This window comes from Malus domestica, chromosome 15, assembly GCF_042453785.1.
Source record: "Malus domestica chromosome 15, GDT2T_hap1".
Classification (NCBI taxonomy): Eukaryota; Viridiplantae; Streptophyta; class Magnoliopsida; order Rosales; family Rosaceae; genus Malus; species Malus domestica.
The window spans coordinates 47,610,312-47,632,074 of record NC_091675.1 but is presented as its reverse complement, the minus strand read 5'-3'; the positions used below and the strand labels follow the sequence as shown (position 1 = coordinate 47,632,074).

At 37.6% G+C, this 21,763-nt stretch overlaps 2 protein-coding genes across 4 annotated transcripts; one reads left to right on the top strand and one right to left on the bottom strand.

Annotated features, from left to right (window-relative positions):
- The first annotated feature begins 560 nt into the window (after window positions 1–560).
- On the top strand, window positions 561–4,138 carry LOC103401960 (transport inhibitor response 1-like protein). The gene is made up of 3 exons (XM_008340688.4): window positions 561–1,642; window positions 1,943–2,465; window positions 2,545–4,138. The coding sequence occupies exons 1-3, from the start codon at window positions 1,017–1,019 to the stop codon at window positions 3,313–3,315; spliced, it is 1,920 nt and encodes a 639-aa protein (XP_008338910.1). The 5' UTR covers window positions 561–1,016; the 3' UTR covers window positions 3,316–4,138.
- Window positions 4,139–15,085: 10,947 nt separating this feature from the next.
- LOC114819159 (pyridoxine/pyridoxamine 5'-phosphate oxidase 1, chloroplastic-like) lies at window positions 15,086–21,457 on the bottom strand. 3 transcript variants are annotated; one of them, XM_070813340.1, is made up of 15 exons: window positions 21,203–21,452; window positions 20,908–21,105; window positions 20,764–20,802; window positions 20,263–20,430; window positions 20,061–20,166; window positions 19,378–19,541; window positions 18,987–19,229; window positions 18,797–18,885; window positions 18,535–18,585; window positions 18,334–18,424; window positions 18,002–18,106; window positions 16,809–16,879; window positions 16,493–16,588; window positions 16,154–16,263; window positions 15,086–15,571 (listed from the first exon to the last, which is right to left on the bottom strand). In XM_070813340.1, the coding sequence occupies exons 1-14, from the start codon at window positions 21,341–21,343 to the stop codon at window positions 16,197–16,199; spliced, it is 1,629 nt and encodes a 542-aa protein (XP_070669441.1). In that variant the 5' UTR covers window positions 21,344–21,452; the 3' UTR covers window positions 15,086–15,571; window positions 16,154–16,196. The 3 variants fall into 3 exon arrangements, with proteins under 3 accessions (XP_070669441.1, XP_028950219.1, XP_008338909.2); XM_029094386.2 differs by lacking the exon at window positions 15,086–15,571 and having other exon boundaries at window positions 15,979–16,263; window positions 21,203–21,457; XM_008340687.4 differs by lacking the exon at window positions 15,086–15,571 and having other exon boundaries at window positions 15,979–16,263; window positions 19,378–19,442; window positions 21,203–21,419.
- Between the last annotated feature and the right edge of the window lie 306 nt (window positions 21,458–21,763).

The following is a 21,763-nucleotide window of genomic DNA, read 5'->3' as shown; positions in this document are numbered from 1 at the left end:
TTTACATGATCAACTTGTATTTCTACTAATGATTGGTTTTAAAAGCACTTAAAGTAACCGATGCTTTTTGGTGAAATGATTTTAGAATCCAAAAGTACTTAAAGTGACTGATACTTTTTGCAAGAAACATTTCAAGTGTTTTTTCATGATTTATTTGCATTTCTACTAATGATTGATTTCAAAAGAAATTAAAGTTACTGATGCTTTTTGGTGAGTGTGTTTTTAGATTTCAAAAACACTTAAAGTAATTGATGTTTTTTTGCAGGAAACACTTCAAGTGATTTTCTAAAATTCACTTATATTTTTACTAATGATTTATTTTAAAAAACACTCTCATAAAAAATACTTTCAGTTATTTTAAAAGTATTTCAAACGAACTCTATAAAAATTGAAGTGCATAGCAAGTTCAATACTAGTTAAAAATTCATTTAAAAAATATTTTTAAATAACTGAAAACCATTTTATATCGTGAAATAACATTATAAAATATAAAATATTAGAAGAAAAAGAGAGAAAAAAGACAAGGTTTTGTAAAGGGGAAAACCCCCAAATAATGGAGAAGTATGGAGAGCCATTGGATGGGAAGGATAAACGGATAAAATAGAGAAAAAGAGAGAGAAAAAGAGCATGGAGAATCCCAAAGCTCAGATAGACAATGAGACACAGACAGCAGAACCCTACTGTTCACTCTCGCCTGTGACCAATTAAACTAATCCCAACCCACCATCTCCATTTCTGCAGATCACCCACCTCCCTCCCTCTCTCTCTCTCTCTCTCTCTCTCTCTCACTCTCTCATCAAATCAAAACCCCCAAATCCAGTTCACTCCCTCATGAGAGCCCATAACATGATCTGAATTAAGAAATTCACCAAAAAAAGGAAGAAAAAGATTCGACTGTTGATATTTTTATCTGATAAAAAACCCAAAACTCAGATCACCATCCCAGTTTCAGAGTCTGTTAAGAGAGAGAGAGGGAGAGAGAGAGAGAGGAGAGAGAAGTGAAAAGGAAGGGCTTTATGAGTGAGGACCCATCAATCCCTTCATCCTCCTCATCCCAAATGTCCGAGGATGACGACCGATCTCCCCCCTTGGATCTCATCGACGGTCCAATCCCCTCCAGCAAGTCCCGCAACTGCTCCGGAGTATCCGGCTCCGGCGTAGGTACCTCTGTCGAGTATACCGTCCCCTACCCGGACCAAGTCCTCGAGAACGTTCTGGAAAACGTCCTCTGCTTCCTCACCTCCCGCCACGACCGCAGTAGCGCCTCATTGGTCTGCAAGTCCTGGTACCGCGCAGAGGCCCTCACCCGATCCGAGCTCTTCATCGGCAACTGCTATGCTGTCGCTCCTCGCCGGGCCACGGCCCGGTTCACCCGCGTCCGGGCCGTGACCATCAAGGGCAAGCCCCGGTTCGCCGATTTCAACCTCATGCCGGCCAATTGGGGGGCCCACTTGGCACCGTGGGTGTCCTCCATGGCCAAGGCGTACCCTTGGCTCGAGAAGCTCTGCCTGAAGCGGATGTCCGTGACGGATGACGATCTTGCCCTCTTGGCTGAGTCGTTTGCTGGGTTCAAGGAGCTGGTCCTAGTTTGCTGCGATGGGTTCGGGACTAGTGGGCTCGCCGTCCTCGCTAGCAAGTGCAGGTACTTTGCTAATTTCTTAATTAGTTTCAGATCAATATGTTAATTAAGTTTTGATTAGTGTAAACAATGGTGGGTTAGATCCGTGAAATGGGTTTTAAAGTAGAAAGGTTGATGCTTTAATGGGTGTTATTGTTTGGATCTGATTAGTGCTTTTAGATCTATTTCGGGTTTCGGGGTTTGTTTGGATACTATGCTTTGTCTTTGTTCCATATGAAGTATTTGAATCAATGAAGTGGAATAATGTGAAATTGCAGTGGGGAATCAAATAGTGAGGTTAATGTGTGTGTGTGTATTTTGCAGACAGCTTAGAGTGCTTGATCTGACTGAAACCGAGGTTATGGACGATGATGTAGATTGGATATCTTGTTTTCCGGAGAGTCAAACTTGTCTCGAATCTCTGATGTTCGATTGTGTGGAATGCCACGTAAATTTTGAGGCATTGGAGAAGCTAGTGGCTAGGTCACCTTCCCTGAAGAAACTGAGGTTGAACCGGTACGTTTCAATTGGGCAGCTTTACCGCCTGATGGTTCGAGCTCCTCAACTGACACACTTAGGAACGGGCTCATTCAATTTAGCTGAGGGCATGGCTCAGGGTGATCAGGAACTGGATCAGGGTGATCAAGAACTGGATTATGTCTCTGCTTTTGCTGCTTGCAAATCTTTAGTTTGTCTATCTGGGTTCCGGGATATCTTGCTGGATTACATTCCTGTAATTTACCCTGTCTGTAGTAATCTCACCGCTCTGAACTTCAGCTATGCAAACATCACAGCGGAACAACTTAAACCAGTCATATCCCAATGCCACAAACTCCAGTCTTTCTGGGTACGCATTCTGTGTAATAATATGTAATCACTCTGGAGACAATTGACTTTTGAATTTTAATATTGATATCTTTGTGCAGGTACTCGATTCAATATGTGATGAAGGACTTAAGGCAGTGGCTGCAACTTGCAAGGAACTGCGTGAGCTTCGGGTTTTTCCTGTTAATGCTCAGGAGGATGCAGAAGGCCCTGTTTCTGAGGTGGGTCTCGAAGCAATTTCTGAGGGTTGTAGAAAACTGCGGTCTATTTTGTATTTCTGTCAGCGAATGACAAATGCAGCTGTAATAGCAATGTCAAAGAATTGCTCAGAACTTGTGGTGTTTCGTCTTTGTATAATGGGGCGCCGCCGGCCTGACCATGTTACTGGTGAATCTATGGATGAAGGTTTCGGAGCAATAGTTATGAACTGTAAGAAGCTCACCCGCCTTGCTGTGTCTGGTTTATTGACCGATCGAGCATTCAGCTACTTTGGACAATATGGAAAGTTGGTTCGAACTCTTTCAGTTGCCTTTGCTGGCGATAGTGACTCAGGGCTGAAATACGTGCTTGAGGGCTGCCCTAAATTGCAAAAGCTTGAAATAAGGGACAGCCCATTTGGGGATACAGCATTGCGTTCTGGTTTGCATCACTATTACAATATGAGATTCCTTTGGATGTCTTCGTGTTCGTTAACACGTCAAGGTTGTTGGGCGATTGCTCGCGAACTGCCTCGTCTTGTGGTGGAAGTGATGAAGAGTGAAGAAGGGGGGGAAATGGGTGATAATTTTGATATACTATACATGTATCGATCCCTCGAGGGCCCCAGGGATGATATTCCGCAATTTGTTGATATCCTGAGACCTGGCATTTAGCTTGAAGCTGTTTCATCTCTTACTGTGGTGGCTTCTGCCCAAGTTAAACAGTTGTTTGTTGGGGGAAAAATGTTCTGCGGGTGACTTTTATATAACCCGCGAGATGGTTCCTGCAGTGGCTTTTGAACGAAGATGAGTAAACAACTTACGGTCCTGGGTGGGGCTGTTGCAATGACGATCAGGTGCCACAATTGCAATGGCATTCAAAGCACTGTTGACCGCATTTCATCTCTGCTTTGGTTCTTCCAGAGAACTTGGAGGAGGGGTGCTGATGCTGAGGATCAATGGCTCTGCAGGGTATTGGATTACCCAAATGTTGTATTGGTACGCTTCTAAATTTCATGTTTGTTTTTGCTTCCATATTCATTTGATCATAAACAAAGGCTGCCGGAGGGGCGAAGGGAGGGTTTTCAAGCTGATTAGAGACTGACAAGCTATCCATCTTCAGATGAACAATATTGTTTATCTTTTGTTGAGGAAATGGAGATAGGTCTCGAAGCGGACGACTGGAAAGATCGAATTTTCGTGCTCCTCTCCGGTGCCCCGCCGGTAGAGAAGTAAAGGATAGAGAGAGAGCTTAGTCTGTTTATTTTGATTAAGACGGTAGTTTAGTTTTTAAGCTGTAGACTGATACAATCTTATCTCATTCTCTCTCTCTCTCTCTCTCTCTCTCTCTCTCTCTCTCTCTCTCTCTCTCTCTGAGTTTCGAAGTGTTAGTTTCTTTCAGATGTGTTGTTGTAGCACCTGACTGTTGAATTTATTATTGTTATTGTTAGCAAATGTCGATCATCTGGTTAATAAATGCCAAAATATGAATGGACCATATCTTGCCTATTCTTTTTTCCTTGAATGTGTAATGATCAACTGACAGCGTAATCCTTAATGATTTGTGTATCGATGGCACTCGCCGCGGTGTGGGAGTTTCCGGCGAAAACCCCACCCCCGATAGAGTGATATAAGGCGGCTACCGTCGGTCGGGAACCTGGTCCTGAGATCTCAGGTGCAAGGGAAAAAACCCTAATCCGTATATTGCCGTACAAGAAACTTTTACTTTCTCGTTGCTCTAATTTGCCTGAGGAGTAAGTTTTGCGCTGACCTGTATATTGTTAAGAGTGGGGCCCTCTATCTGATGACTTGTCACACCCCAGTGATTGCGTTACAAAGCAGCCAACTCTAATTACTCACCAACTCCTCTCTAATTTCTCTATCTCATAATTAAAAGAAAAAAAAAAAAAAATCTATGTGCCCTCTTTGTTGGTATTCCATGTAGCAAGATGGTAAAAGCGAAGTTGGAATCTGACTCTGCAACTGAACAAGTGATTGGTAAACTTCAAATTTTCTTCCGGAAATACTCAGTAGTTTAGAAAATAAACAGTGAAAATTGAATCGTTAACTTCAAGAAATTAAACGGGGAAGATTGTTGAAAAAGTGATAGCGTGATGCCATGCAAAGCTTGTTTTACTTTCGTGCCAAGGCATTTGAAGATGAACTCTCACTTATTTCAGGGTTCATACAAAAGGCAATTGGTTTCTCGGTTTTATTAGTTGTCATTCTGATAGATCACGATAATATATGACGGTCGGTTGGGATCAGAATGCTCAGGATAAGCGAGTTTCATGTATAGACACTTTTCGCTTAGTACAAACAATAAAAGAAGATCGAGTTTGCGTCCATTGGGTTATCCACAAGACAATGCAGCATATGGTGGGAATAGTGACTGCCAAAGAATGATAACCTTTGCTTTTTGATTGTATCATTCGTTCTAAGTTTGCTTTTATTTTTCCTTTTTCCATCAACCATCCTTGTCCCCAGAGAAAAAGTGAAGACCCCAAAAAATAAAAACAAGAAAAAAAAACTGATAGGGACCTTACAGAAGGACGAGGAGTGACACATCAATCAATCTCAGTCGTTCATTGCATTAAACGACCCCTTGTGATTGACCCATCTCACCTACTTGCACACATCAAGCCCCATCACCTTTTTAGACACAAAACTTCACCAAATTAAATGGCCCTCGATCAAATAAGCACACAAACCTATTTGCTTAGCACACCCACACATTATTAACAAACAAAATTAAATAAATAAATAATAATACGGGTTGGCAACGAGGACAATTGAGGCTTGTCGTTTCCTTTTTAAGAATATTTACGTAGAACTAGTTTATCGTTAAGTAGCTTTCGATTTAATAACCATTGTTATGTAACTATTTTATAATTCACTGTTACATAATGTTTGAATTTAATAATGCATTGTTATGTATAAGTATTTATTCACATTACAATGTATTAGCAGCCCCAAAATGCCACAATGATTGTGAGGCCATCTCCAGTTATAGAGGGATAAAGAATACTACAGGGCTGAATTTTTCCATCTCCAACCATGTAGGCCTACATCTTTCCATCTTAGTTTGAATGGACATGTTGGGGTCCCTAATTCTTGTTATCAGATTCATTTTCGTCATTGGCTGGAACAAGATTTTCCACAAATTTAGATTAAAAGTGGCGCTTTTGACTAAAAATGACTTAAAACTGTTTCATGTAAGTTTCTCTCGACTCTTTGAGGTTGATTGGTGAGGAAATTACCTAAACAAGAGGGTGGCCCACAAAACTGATGATTCAGTATGTGGGTCACGTGTACGGCATGAGAGCTTGCTGGAATACCATTAATTAATGTTTTTACCAATTAAATTAAACAATAAATAATGAAAGTTACAAGTTATTAATATAATCATGCATTTATTAACAATAATATCATTGTTGTTATTAAGGGAGTGGTCGGAACTCGGAAGACAGAGAAGAAGCTACCGCACAAAACAACTAATTGTAATTGGCAGGTGTTGGAATCCAGTGTGTGACACTCCACACTCATGTGATTGTGGGTGTGCTCTTGATCTGTTTGTGGTGGAAAGAAAAAAAAAAGAAAACTTTAACGAAAAGCTTACAGTATTATTCATTTTAATGAAAAACCACATTTTTACACTAAAAAGTCAATCCTGGTACTATTCACTTTACCCTTTATTTTGTCCTTATCGTTAAAATTCAAAGTTTTCAAGTTATTTTCATTAGTTTTCCTAAAAAAAACAAAGAAAAAATATATATAAAAGTCCGTGGAGCCAAAAGAATTAGAGTTTTTCTTAGTTTTTAATTTTGTTGTTGATAATTTTATGTTTAATTGAAAGGTTGTAGGTTCGATTATGTCAAAAGCGAATTTGAATCATATCATTATGAGACTAAGCACACTCTTATCTTTTTTAATGTAGATAATATCGCCTGTTATAAAAAAATAAAAACTTTATTTTTGTTAAGCACATTCATTGCTGAACTAAGCACGAGGTCAACCACTAAAGTTCTTTTTGCACCACTTGATTAAGTTTTGCCCTATACTTTCTAACCAATCTTACTTTATTTTTGCTTTTATGGTTTTCCCACCATGCTCTTCTTGATCGGACCTCTTCCATAACCCTAATTAGTAAAGCTCTTAAGAATAATCAATTAAAGGTTATAGTTTTACACCGTCGATGACGCTTAGGGCTGGTTTGGTATTGCTGTCCTTTGAAAAAAAGCTGCTGTGAGAATAAGCGGCTGTGCTGTGAGAATAAGCGGCTGTGAAATAAATCAGCAGAGTGTTTGGTAAACTTTTTTGTAAAAGTGCTTTTGGAAAAAAAAACAGTCTAATAGTGGGTCTTTTCATTAAAGAAGCACTGTAGCTTCGAGTGCTTTGAAAAAAAGCCAGTTTTCCAAAGCTACAAATAGCAGCTTCAGCTTTTTCCTTTGATTTCAGCTTATTCTCACAGCAGCTTCCAAAATAAGCCCTTTTTTTCAGTTTACCAAACACCTAAAACCCTCACAGCTTTTTTTCATGGGTGCTTTTTTTTTAAGCACCTCACTCCCAAACTAGGTCTTAGTCTTATAAGCACATGAAGAGGAACTCACTCTGATGTAAAATTCAGTCTCAACACTACTAATATGGACATATGTATATATGTGTGGGGTGAATAAAAAAATAATCCCAAAATGTTTGGAGCGACACGTAGAATTTTGGACAAGAAAGACAAGATTACCCTCGAATCACATCTGATTTTCCACGCTCATGTAATGGACAATAGCGGCTTATCAAGGAATAGTCAAAGGTGATCTTTATGGAATTTATTCAAATTCCCCTCATCACTCCCTCGTTGATTTTATTTAATAAGGTAATCTCCAAAACTTCCTATTTAATTAGGGAATAATTACCAAGATAATTGCAAGATTCACATAATATCTTGCAATAATTCACCCGATTCCACCATATATGTCCGGCCATTCTCCACCCAAAGAGTCGGCCACCCTCCTATAAATACCTGATTTATCTCACTAAAATGCTAAGTTATTTGCTACCCACAAACTTCTAAATACATTCTTTTTATAATTTTAACTTTGGCATATAAGATTCTTCGGCCAAAGCTCTTCTCCCCCTCCTCCCAATTCATCGTGAGCGCGTGAGGCTTTTGGCCACAATCAAATGTATTATTATTTTGCAGATGCATTTTCGTCAAAGAAAAAGACAGTAGAAATTTACATCCACATGCGGTGCGTTGACTGATAGAAATTATAAGACTGAGCCTATAACCAAATAGACTATTATCTTAAATATCCGACTGCTACTTTTGCAATACCTTCGAGGAGTTGGTACTTAACCAAGTTTATCAAACGTGAATTAGATGAGTTTGTGACTAATATTAAAGATCCAAAGTACCAGGTACTTAACCAAGTTTATCAAACGTGAATTAGATGAGTTTGTGACTAATATTAAAGATCCAAAGTACCAAGTAAAAGTATGGCAATCTAATTTTTGAGCATCATGTCTGCTAGGGTTTTGCTAAGATAACTTAAGCCAAACTAGGAGTGTTCCCGAGAGGCTTCCAGTTGTAAATTACTTTCAATATAATAAGACTTGAACTCTGGATCCGATCATGGAGTTGATAATTCAATTTTAATATAACATTTTAATAATATTAAAGGGTATGCTCTTTTACAATATCTAACAATGCGTTTGCCGACATCTTACCGGAACAACTAGTAGGTTACTTATTGATTTGAATGGCAGTTAAACTAATATTTATAAATTATTAAAATTAATAGGGGTTGGTACAAAATTTAAACTTATAATGCTTGAATTTACCGCTCGCTCATTGTGGTATTTTTAAAAATAAATATCAGTTTATTATCTCAAGTTTCGTGGTTTTCAACATTTGGTATATGAAGTTTTTTTTCGTCTTAGGTCATACCTAAAGTGTTAATTTTGAAACAGTTTCATACATCCGTTAGTCTGGCTGTTAAGTCTCTCGTTAACTGATAACGTGACGCTCATATGGACAATGACTGAACGCCACGTGTCATTAAGGGTCCACGTCAAAATTAAAAATTGAAATTTTGTATTTTTGGGTCGTCTTCTACCTCCCTCGACCTTCCCTTCCTACCTTATCCCTCCATTCTCTCCTCTGCACCAACCCACCAAACCCTCATCTCCTCTCCTCTTCGACTCGTCATACATCGACCCTTCCCCTTCCATCTTCGACTCCACCCATCCACCCACCCACCCAACCCTCCTCTTCTCTTCAACGGCCTTCATGAGCCTCTGACCCCCATCTACCTGATTTGACAACGGTGGAGATCCACGGGGTGCTAACCAAAACTACAACCCTTCACAGCCGATCTTTTGGATCTCGGAGCTCCTCTAATTGCAGTTGGTTCCAGTGTCTTCTCCAAAAACCCCAAGAACCACCTCACCTCCTCCTATGAACCCTTCGATCTCTTCCTCTCCTCCAAAAGCCCTAGATTGCCATTTTTGGAGCTGGAACCTTCATCAAGACCCAATACGTTCCAACTCCAAAAATGGCAATCTCGATGCCATTTTTCAGAACTCAAATGCAGCTTTTCTTGAAAATCTACCAAATGGGATAGAGCCAAATTTTTTGTCTTTGGCGATAAGGAAATTGGCTGAGATGATTTTGGGAAGATGGTAAGGAGTTAGGGTTGGGTGGTTGGATGGGTGGGTGGATGTTTGGAGTCGAAGATGGAGGGGGAATGGTGGATGTATGACGAGTCAAAGAGGAAAGGAGAGGAGGGTTTGGTGGGTTGGTGTAGAGGAGAGAATGGAGGGATAAGGGAGGAGGGAAGGTCGGGGGAGGTAGAAGACGACCAATTTTTTTTTTTTTTTTTTTTTGAATTTCCACATGGACCCTCTTAATGACATGTGGCGCCTAGTCATTGTCCACATTGGTGCCACATCATCAATTAATGGAAGACTTAACAGCCAGACTAACGGATCTATGAAACTATCCCAAAATTAATACTTTAGGTATGACTCTGTGATGAAAAAAACTTCATATACTAAATATTGAAAACCACGAAATTTCAGTGTAGTAAACTGAGATTTACCCTTTTAAAATTGTCTCTATCTAATCAGTAGTTAAGAGCTCCTTATTCGTATGTTGAAGTTTTAGTATCAAAGTGTGCATGCATGGATGAATGCAACCAATTAATGCAATACTTTCTAATTACAGAAATATGATTGTATCTAAAAAATTACATATAATTAATTATTAAAATCCAGAAGAAAGCTATCAAGTCATTTGTATACTTTCTCTATAGTTAATCTATATCCGAGTGAAGACTTAAGACCTCAGCCAGAAATTAGGTTTACATCAAAACATAAAATTTGTTTGTATTTGATTGTTGTGCCCACACAATTTAAAAGAGAATTGGTTAAACATCTATTCCCTCACTTGGAGTTTGGATTTGGCTTCCACATCTTACTATTTAGCAGCATCATATGTCATATATGTTTGGTTTGGACACTGTTTGTCACTTAGAGGTTACCATTTTATACAAAAACATTTCACGTGAATAGGAAAAATCCTGAGACTTCTATCTCTACTCACGTGCAACATGTACATATAAAAAGGTGAACTCTAAGACACAGACAGTGGCCAAACATGGTGAAAGCCAGATCCAAACTCCAAAGTGAAGGAATGGATGTTTAACCAATTCTCTTTGAAATTCTGTGGGCATATATAACAATCAAATACAAACTATGTTTTGATGTAAACCTAATTTCTGGCTGAGGTCTTCAGTCTTCACTTGGATGTAGATTAATTATAGAGACAGTATACAAGTGACTTGATTTCAGACAAACAAAATATAAGAGCCTGTTTGATACTCTACTTAAATCCAACTTTTTAAACTCAAAAACAATTTGATACTCTACTTAAATCCAACTTTTTAAACTCAAAAACAATTTTCAAGTTTTAGGCCTTAAAAACTTGTTTGGTAGGACTATTTTCAAAAACTGAACTCAAGACTAACTAAAAAATATATTCTATTATCTAAAAACACAAAAAGTGAGTTTTTAGAGTTTTAAAACTCAAACTCACTCATTTCTTTTCTCTCCCTCCTCACCTCTCACTCCAAATCTCTCTCTCTTTTCTTCTTTCTCTATCCCCTTTCTCTTTTTATTTTTTATTTTTTTCGTCTCTCCTCCAATCCACTCTCTTCATTCTCTCGGTTTTTTCTTTCACTCCTCTTCCTCTCTATCTCCTCCAATCTTCTCACTTCTTTCTCTTTTCTCCAATCATCTCTTACTTTCTTTTCTGCTCTCTCCTCTTTCTCTCTCGACCCCCTTTTTATGGATTTTTTTGTCCAGTTTAAGTTGTAAAATTTAAAAATTTTAAATTGCATACCAAATAAGTTTTTGAGTCTTAAAGAAAATTGTTTTCAAAAAAAATTATAAAAATTTTCAAATAGGATACCATAGTTATTTTTTTTTTTTAAATTTTTTTTTCCCACGTGATAGTTTTCTTCTGGCTTTTAATTAATTTGCAAGAATTAAATATATGTAACTTTTTTAGTTAATTAGAACATATTGCATTTCTTGCAAGCACCCATGCATACACTTTGATACTAAAACTTCAAATACGGAGGAGCTCTTAACTTAAGAAAAACCTCCGCACGGATGACTTACTTAAACAAAGGGAGCATAGAGCGAGCTGTTAATTCAAACGTTATAAGTTTAAATTTATCTCATGAATATGTACACATAGATTAATTGTAGAGATTTTTTTAGGTTAATGATGAAAAGAGAATCGAGTTGAAGGTATGTCGATAGTTCTTTGAACGGTATATCAACCTATTGAATGTGAACATAAAATATCAGTATTGTCGCCCAGTGAGTGCATTTTTGACCCAATGAGTGGTGCATAATTATTTCGAGAGTCTACTAAACAATGTGATTGGTCTAAATATGCATTTGATAAGTCATTTGTGGGTATTTGTACTCAATAATGTACTTTTGAAGATGGCTCAAGCACCAAATTTAAAGTAGGGATTTTCCAAAAAGCAAGAGGGTTATTATCTATTAGGGTTTAAACTTCAGTTATATTTCTGTCACAAGAGATTGTGGAAGAAGCAAGAAAGTGTGGAGTGACATCCTGCAATAATTCACAAGCATTTGTACACGTTGTCACTAAATATAATTCCAAAAAGGACCAAGCCAAGTCAAATTGTTCACTGTTAATATTCCTATATTGCTCATCAAAAAGGTCATAATACATGGGAAAATAATTATATATGTAGTGATCATTTTTGTGAACACATGATATATTTACACTAAAGGGGAGGGGAAGGTTTAGCCTCACAATAAGTTAGCAATAATGTGGTTCAAATTCGCTTTTAGCGAAAATCGAACCTAAGACCCATTGAGGTAGAGAAGGCCCGGGTACGTAGCAATCTCTCATATATTCTAGAAACAATAGGGGGTCGGGGGTCCTCCCCCTCTCCTCCCCTCTCTTCAATTCTTTTGTTTTGTGTTTGATGAGGGACACCCTCATATAATTTGGTATTAGAGATAAGATTGAACCCCACTTTGGATGTCATGGTTTGTACATTCAAAAAGGTATTTGAAAGGAAAAGTTTCAACTCCTTTGAAAGCTCAAGAAATGGTAGTACCTATCCACAAAATCCACACATTCCACAACCCATCAATCATGATTTAAGCTATTGGCCACTACCATCCATCTCGATTCTATTTGGCGTCCCATATATTAATCATAAAAACCATTCAATTCTCATTAATTTTTACTGCGGTAAGTCTTACTAAGTTTGAAAATGTGGTATACATATGTGGTGAAAGTATTATAATACTTGTGTTCAAGGCTCCAATATAATTTTTTATCAAAAGGGGAGGAGGGGTTTCAATTTAGATAATTTTTTTTTTACGGCTCAAAGAAGAAATACCACCAAACTAAGAGTGAGTTCATATTAAGACTTAGAGGTTGTTTGGGATTAGCATAGGAAACACTTTTATTCACAAGTGCTTCTACTTGAAGCTCTTTTATTAAGAATACGTCAATTTTTTTTTATTGAAAATCCAAGTTATTGAAAGAAAACACTTTTTATGACCATAGGCACATTTGATTTAAGTTTTTACAGTCAAATGTAACATAAGCACTTTCAATTGTTAGAAAGCATTTTTAGCTTTTCTAAAAACAAGATTGGCCATTGTTGATTGATTCAGTTTTATCTAATAACATTTCTTAGAAGCATATAGCAAAAACTCTTCAAAATACAAGTGCTTGCATATAGATTTGGCTAGCATCTTTTTTGAAAATAACAAATGAGAGATAGATGTTTTAAAGAACACACTAAAGACTATGTTTGGGGTGAGGGATTCTTAAAGGATTGTGGCCAACACAGTATGGCATGGACTATAAAATGTTAGACAGAGGAGATTAGAAACTTCCTTCATGAGCATTCAACGTTACAAGAACATGTGAGAGAGATTTGGAAATGACTACTTGAAATAAGTCGTTTACAAGTCATCATACATGTCTTCTATTCATTATATAATACATTTCTAATCTCTTTTCGTGTTTCATTTTGTACGCGGAAAATAATTCATGGAATCATTTCCCATGTTCCTCAATCAAACATGGCCTAAAACAATTCTTTTTGCCCCAAAAGGCACTGAAAAATGCTAAAAAAACGCTTCATAAAGTTTATAAAAATTCCCAACTAGATAAAAGGGATTATCCATATATCCCATAGGTGCTTGCTTACACACAATTATCATTCTCAGGAATTCGAATTCCAATCAACTGGTTAAGGACGTGGCCACTGGCACTGCAAATGGACCAATTGGGTCAACATAAATGGGTCACTTGAGGAGGAATTCTCTCTTACAACTGGTAATACTGCGCGACAACCGTTTAATGGAGCGACTGATATACTATTTGAATACGTAACCATCATGTATGTCATCGGTAGTGCTACTAAAACAACATATTGATTGCAAGACAATTTCTCTCCTGCCCATGGGATCATTAACAGTGAAGTTCTCGTGGGGTCAAATGGTCTTCAAATAGATCCATCTTGTAGCCTTAATTAAACTTTTCAAAGGGCCGTTCGATGAGTTTGATGAGATAGATTTGCCAACTTGTGGAATGTATTAGATGAGGCCCAGGCCTTTTTAGATGCATGATTTGAAAGAGAGAGGGAGGGAATCTCCTAATCATTTCTCCTCTAGAATTATTTTTAAATATTTCCCTACCTCTACTTCTTTAGGATCTTTCTCATATTTTGGCGATGTATAACATGCCAAATGAACCACAAACCTTTTGTCTCCGAGATGTATCCCCTTGTGTATACAACCGGTTGCAGCATAGTCTCCTTTTTGTTTTTGGGTTGGACTAAGGGCAAATTGTCTCTAGAGTCGTATTCTCCTTTGACACGAGTGGTGATATCCACACCTCCTTTTACATTTTACAAAAATTCCTCTCAATTTCTGATCATGAGATCGAACGAATTAAAGAAGTTCAAAAGATATAATTTAACAAGGGATGTGTGAGATATAAAAGCATGGATAGCATCACCCTTGAATAATTACTTTTGCATTCGTTGAATATATATACACGATAGCGAAAAATCCTATTTTTGCTTCGGTCTATAACATGCACAAGAACAATGGATAGTTGGATGTGCATCAAGGATCTAACAAATAAGAATCGAATCACCAATGAGTCTAGTGCATACTCTACGCCGGTACATATTAGAAAAGAAATGGTGAGTTGGGTGGTCACCTTCCATCAAATTGGCATTTGAAAGATAAAGAACCGTCAGCCTTCAGTGTTTTCAGCTGGTCAAAAGAACCTTGAAAAGAAATTTGAGTTTCTTTTTTGAATTTTTTTCATGGTGGAGCCCAATTTGGTCATGAATAATGATCATACTACTCCTACTACTACCCTAAAATCTAAGGAATATATATAATATTATGAAGAAAAGGCCTACAAATTAAAGGCAGGAGGCTTTAAAGCATTTTTAAAGTGTTTAAGCTTGGAAATATCTCAATAATTCATTGTCCACTGTTTCATGTTACATTCATGCACCCATAAAAGTTTCTGCCAAATTAGTCTCCAACTTTTGAAAAGCAAGAGTAATTAAATAATTGAGAAGAAGCATGCGTTAAACAAACATAAAACAAACAAAAAGTTTAGGATTTTAAGAAGGGTTTTAAAATTTCTGAGGAGCAAAAAGAAGTTCACCTTTCTTTTGGTATGATTTTAAAAATTAACATTTTTATTAATTCGACTCTAAACTACATTAAGACGAGAGGGTTAGATTGAGCCTGAGAAGTGGTAGGTTGAAGAGGAAGGTCCTAACCACCAGGGCTATCGACCGCCTGCAACAATTGTATTAATTATGCAGTTCCAATGTGCAAACGGAAGCTAGAAAGATTAAGACTCCAATCTAACCAGACTGTGTACTTGACGATATCAAAGGCAAAATATTTGTTAGCCAATTATGAAAGGTGAACAGTACAACTTTTTGATCCACTAACAAAAGCAATTTCTATCTTTGCATGCGACAAACTGTCACACTTCGAACTCGTACCACAGAAATGCGGCCAAAGCCCGCATGAAGGGTGGCCGTGTCCAATGATGGCCACCACATGTACGCCTCGACAAACCTTCGTGAGGAGACAACTGAAAAGTTGAAACTCTCTCACAGTTTCCGTGGCCGCCCCATGCTTGCCTTATCCTAGAATTGCTACATAAGACATGGTGGACATAGTCCACCAACTTGCGCGAGAGCTTACAGTTCCAGTAACTCCGATGACACTGACAATTTACCCTATACTTAAAGTTCGAATCTCCTCTTTCCCTTTTGGCCTCCTTTGTATCAAAAAACAAAAGGTTCCTCCAAGCATTCGGATACCGTTCCTGCATTCAAGTGCAGGATCGCCCCTTTAATTTTCATGTAAAAGGAACAAAAAGGTTGAGCTACGGCTTAAACTGATCCAAAGTTTACATGTAGAACAAGTAGTACACAGTGCTTTGGTTTAAGGCGCTAGACGAAAGACTATCAAGAGGAAACATGAACTTTAGCTAGGACTGGAAGATTTAGGGATTATCTGAAGAACGTAAACTGAGCTCTTTCTTCCAATCATATTCATAATTACAAAGAAAGTTTGCAATTGTTCGGGTGGCCGTTTTGACACTAAATGGCTGCCAAAGCAATGACATTATCTCAAGGATTTTGATGCCAATTTCGATATTGACCCGTAACACATCCATTTCACTATCAAGGGAAGCAGTATACTAGAGCATGGTATAACAATGCAAAAAGATTCAATTGCATATGGATTTTGCATTGCAAGTGACAACTGACAAGCTATACTCAGTTGGCAAACAATTCTCCCACCCAAGTTTCATGTTAAATATATTCAAGCGTTCATGTTGGTTTCTAATATAAGGAGAACAATAATAAACTAACAGGGGTAGTGATTATGTAATGTACAATACCCTGAGTGATGGATCTTCACAATGAAGATGATGAAAGTAGTTGTCATGGTGCCAACCGCTCAATTTTCCACACTTGTTGTCCATTGATCTCTTCAGGAGAATATCGCAGCCTATCAAGAAAAAAATGCATGAAAAATTTGAGCTATGTTCTGTTCCTTTCAGTAGCACATCAATATAAGTTAACTCTTATTCCATCACATCATTGTTTAAAACAGAGCTAAGACAAATTCTTTTTGTAATTCCTTGCATTTGTTACAGGCTATCCGTCGACACTCAAGCAAAAGAAATGGAAAAAGAAATGGAAAAAGAACGAGCCATCATAAAGTGGATAGGAACCACCTGTCATGCAAACGAGATTGTTGGCCTTGCCAAAACTCAAACAGCTCTGGCTTAAGTCTGTATCCTCCCCAGTTTTTAGGTTTTGGAATTAAACTTCTGCACCAAGAAAAAACAAGTGGAATCTAATTTCAGAGTACATATATAGAATGCAAATTAGTTTCCAATCTATTTTTAGGTTGTTCAGACAGGAATCTAAACTTAATGCAAACAGCAGCACCTATGATCCATGCAGCACATAAGATGGTGATAGGGGACTGAAGCAAGCACAATTATAACTGATTATTGCATAAAGCTATTAGATATCTGTATTACTTACCCATCAGAGAATTTTTCTTCTAGTTCTTTGTATTGGTCATACAGAACATGCCTTCCAGGAACAACAGTGCTCTGGAATAAGAATATACCAATTGTTTATATTCCTTAGAGAAAATTAATGGTATCAGTAAAATAGAGAGAGAAAATGGAATAATAGTACGAATAATAATCAAACTGTAAATCTTTCACCTTTTACTTCCCATAAATTGAATAATCTTTTCTACTTTTCAAGTAATTTTATAATATAGTCTTGCTGATAGGTTTAAAATTCCACCAAACAACTAATCTACCACTGGCTGTGCAATTACACTAATTTGGTTTGATAATGTAAGGTAAATTTATATTGGAAAATGGAAAACAAAAAATGAAGAAACCTACACAAGAGTCTCGGTGAAAGAAGTTACTTACTCCCTTATTTAAAAAATATTGGAAAATTATTTCCTTACACCCCTTTTTCTCCTTCTGCACACCTGTGTTACAATTTGAATTGTTTGGATCATTTGATGAATTGGGTTTTTTTCTTTCTTTGTTTTGGGTTTTAATGAATTCAGTTGGATGAATTGCCACCTAATTATGTTTTGGTTTTGAACTCAAATTTCTCCTACCCAAAAGGAAATCAAAGAAACATAAAGAGAGCAGCAGCAGAGAGACAAAATTTGCAGCCAAAATTGTTTTACATGCCTGCGAGTCTGTGAGATGTGGGTTAGCAGTGGGGGCGAAATGAGAGTTCTCCGTTTTACCAATGTGAAACAGAAAGACGTGGAATGGGTTAACACATGGAAAGTGACTAATTTAGCCTTGTACGTGAGACTCATGGGGAGCATATTGACAATGACTTAACAAAAATTTTAATTTGGGGCTCAATTCCTAACAGTTCTCACCACAATGGTTTAATTCCTAATTTATTTACGATAGGGTTATCTTCCTAATTATTTATGTCCCTTGACTCTCCCTTAATTTATTCAATCCAAGGGCCAGAAATATTCAGGGTATGTAGGGGTAGATAATAGGTGCGAGGAAATTGCTTCCCATATTATCAATTAAAACTTTATCACATATAACTTGCCGCTGATTCTCGAGGAAATTTTGCGAGCCTTCAAAATCTATATAAAATTTATGCAGCAATTGAGAAAGAACGTGTCCTATCAAGAGTAGTGAATTCATTAATATAAGAGAAGATTGAGTGAGACAAACCTGCTTGCTAACTATTGCTCCAATCTGACTGCCTCGAGGACGGCTATGGAAGTATTGATCAGATTCCTCATCAGAAACTTTCTGCACAGACCCTTCCACTCTCACCTGTAAGCCAAAGATGGTGTTATGAGACAATCTTCATACATGCAGATCATCAAAACAGCAATCCCTCATCCAGTTTTCTTTTATGTCAATAGCTAAAATATTTATTAGAAAGCTACAAAGTACAAACCAATGTAAGGCCAAAACAAAAGTAGGTTAACCTATGCATACAAGCACTATAGGCTCCGTATTCTAAAAGCATTAGCCACAAAGTGAAAAACACAGTTTACCTGCCGATTCAGGCCATCCCAGTAGAAAAGAAGAGATGCACGAGGATTTTCAGACAATTCATGTGCCTTTTGACTTTCATAGTTCGTGTACCTGCACAAATTAATACCATTGAATTAAGAATATTATAAGCATCTTCATTAATAACATAATCTGCCTTGTTGATATATGTACAGCCTCAATAATAACAGATGGATACTAACCAGACAAAACCGTTCTTATCAAATCCTTTGAGCAATACCATTCGTGATGAGCTGTAGAAGAAACTAATTTATGTTAACTATAACAGGTTATAATACATGCATGAGAAAAATCATTTTAATATCCAAAACAAAAAATGCAGAGAACAAAACTTTAGGGACTATGGTGAAAGCAATAAAATAGCCATGTATAACATGTAAGAACATATGAAACATAAGTTACTATTGATAAAAGAGACATAGTAACATAGGAAACAGATATTACATTTTTCCATTCTTGGTAGCCGTTGACAATGCCATAGCATTTGGTTCCCTCAATCCAGCAGCCACTACATCGTCGAACCATTTGCGGAACTGTAAAATAAGTAAGGGCTTACTGTAAAAATGAGGGACACCTTTTGCAACTAAATCTGACATAATTGAAACCAGCTAGACTTAAGACGCTGAATCTTTACCTGATCAAAGGGGTCAGCCTCCACCTGTTCCTCAAGAAACTCAGGAGAAATATAGTTCTCTCTTAGAGCTGATATATCAACTTGTGGGGGCATTCCAATACGGACACACATAGAAGTGCCTGGATATGGTGGAAGGCGAAGCTTATATTTATCAGCAATAGATGGTGGGACAAATCTACCACCCAGAAAATGGTGTGGACCAAAAAATTTCTTTGCACACAACTTTGGAGCAGTCAGAGAAACCTGGAAAGTAGCAAGTTTGCATCAACAGGATGGCTTATTGTATATAAATAAATACACATGTACATATAAATAGATACAAATTTTAAATAAAAATCGCAAAGTTCAATCATTTGTAGCCAAGACTAGGTTGAGAGCTACTACAACATACCAACATGTCAGGCTTAATGCCTTCGACACCACCATCCCCTTCAACATGCCACCCAGATGGAATATCTACAGAGACAATAACAGAAGACTTTTCGCGAGTTTGATCATATTTTTTTACACAAACAAGCTTTTGGATCAGGTTATCAAAGGGAGGCCTTGGGGAACCTGAAGTATTACAAACTATTGCAGTTAGAGATATCATATAACCCAACCAAAAATAAACCACAATCATCAACAAGTTAAGAATCTCTAATCAGGATGAAAATTATTGAGTGGTTATATATGTCAGGGTCCTGCATAAATAAAAAGGAGTAAAGACTGATAAATCATTTGTTGAGTTGAGATTTTGTCGAAGAACTATGGCTTATCTGAGAAAATTGAGCAGTCAGATTTAATCTTAGGTTTATGTAGTTGAGCAAATTTGGTATTTTCTATGACAATTTATGATAGAAATACCAACCCAGACAATATCTTGCCAGAGAGCAGGGCAATGTAATCTTAGGTTCCACTGTACATATGTTTAAATGTTTAGGATGTAAAGTATTTCCGACTTATCATGTCAGTTTCTTATACTTGGACAACAATTGAAGGAGAATCAGAGTGATTGTGTCAACAAAATTGTATTGGCATCCTCACTACATAGAGAAAGGTCAATTTGCCTAAAATGAAAAAAGTAGTAATTACCATGGAATGAGAAACCGAACATTGCATCTACAATAATGTCAAAGTCCTTTGACAAGTCCAACGGCAGATCTTCCACTGAGATGAAGGGGACTGACAGTGATTCCAGCTGCAAAATAATCATTATGAGACAAATCCAACAGCCATGTATCTGTAATATAACCCCACATTCAAGAGTTTTTTAACTTTGAGTTGTATTCCATACTTGCGTAACAAGACCAGCATAAAGAGGCTTAGCAGTACGCTTTGGATAACAAACAGACAGCTTATAACCAAAGTGATACAGGTGACGAGCAGCCACGAGACCATCACCACCGTTGTTTCCAGGGCCACAAATCACAAGGACTCGATTATACTCACTTGGTTTATAGACCTGCCAAATATATTAAGAAACAAATATGAAGCACCATATAACCCAAATGCAGTTCCTCAAGTCACTCCTAAATGAACATTTTTTACACCTAGTAGCGTTGCGGAATACTCAGATGAAATAATCTCATTGCATCTCTCAACAGAAAGTAAATAAGTAAATTAATGATTACAGTTCGGCTAGTTACATGTGCATGATCATCAACAACAATACGAACAATCAAAATAGTGCAGAAAGCCCAAAAACAAGAGGCATACGAATATCCGAAAACAACGAGTTCACATTCAATTAATCACAAAATACACTGAAAACTGCTAGGAAAGTGAAAATCTTTACCTCTGCAATGGAAGTGGCCACGCTCAAACCAGCCAATTCCTACAAAATTAACAAAAACCCAGAATTGAGATTGTCAGTAAATGACTATGAACCCAACCCATCATACAAAAAATACTTTTAAAAGGGAAAAGGAGAGTGACTGACCATTAACTGGTCGACGCTGAAGCCGAGAGGACCCATGAGGATCTCATCGATCTCAGCAGCTTCACGCTGCGTCAGGTACGATATATCCTCCGGATTCTGCATGCTGGGTACTGCGCCTACAGACCCAACTCCCGCTGCGCTGCTGGGGTTCGAACAAAACGCATGAATTGCAGGGCTCAGAACTGGTTGAAGAAATGCCTGCAAAATTTAACGATACAGTATATGAATTTACTGAATTCTTGGTTCTAGAGAGAGAGAGAGAGAGAGAGAGACAGAAGAGAAGTTAGAAGCTTACAGAGACAGTGGAGAGAGGGTTGTAGAAAGAGGTGGAAGCGTTCGAAATGGAAGTGGAAGAGAGCGATTGGGAAACTAACCCAAATTGGGTTAGGAAGAGGACACGTGTCATTATTCTGGTTTTGCGTGCCAATGACCACATTGGACTGCGCCTGCGAGCAAAGCTTGTTTTCTTGGCAGAACTTCAACTTCTTTAACTTCCTCAACTTCCCCAACTTCCTCAACTTGGGTTTTAGGGGCACAATATCTCTGAAATGACACATAGTTAACGGAAATAACCTAATATCTTAAAACAAACCCTTGCTTTTGGCCTTTGGATCAGCGACAATCCCTCTTAGGGGTGGTTTGGTAGTGAGATGCTTAAAAAAAAAGCACCCATGAAAAAAAACTGTGAGGGTTTTAGGTGTTTGGTAAACTGAAAAAAAAATGGCTTATTTTGGAAGCTGCTGTGAGAATAAGCTGAAAATAAAGGAAAAAGCTGAAGCTGCTATTTGTAGCTTTGTAAAATTGGTTTTTTTTTCAAAGCACACGGAGTTACAGTGCTCCTTTAATGAAAAGACCC

What these genes read in the sequence shown, in the direction of transcription:
- LOC103401960 (XM_008340688.4), top strand. Translation starts at nt 1,017, where the DNA reads ATGAGTGAGGACCCATCAATCCCTTCATCCTCCTCATCCCAAATGTCC. An exon ending in GTCCTCGCTAGCAAGTGCAG is followed by an intron (nt 1,643 to 1,942) that starts GTACTTTGCTAA and finishes TGTATTTTGCAG; the next exon opens with ACAGCTTAGAGTGCTTGATC. An exon ending in ACAAACTCCAGTCTTTCTGG is followed by an intron (nt 2,466 to 2,544) that starts GTACGCATTCTG and finishes ATCTTTGTGCAG; the next exon opens with GTACTCGATTCAATATGTGA.
- LOC114819159 (XM_029094386.2), bottom strand. Translation starts at nt 21,343, where the DNA reads ATGTGGTCATTGGCACGCAAAACCAGAATAATGACACGTGTCCTCTTC. An exon ending in ACCCTCTCTCCACTGTCTCT is followed by an intron (nt 21,106 to 21,202) that starts GTAAGCTTCTAA and finishes TAAATTTTGCAG; the next exon opens with GCATTTCTTCAACCAGTTCT. An exon ending in TCAGCGTCGACCAGTTAATG is followed by an intron (nt 20,803 to 20,907) that starts GTCAGTCACTCT and finishes TTAATTTTGTAG; the next exon opens with GAATTGGCTGGTTTGAGCGT.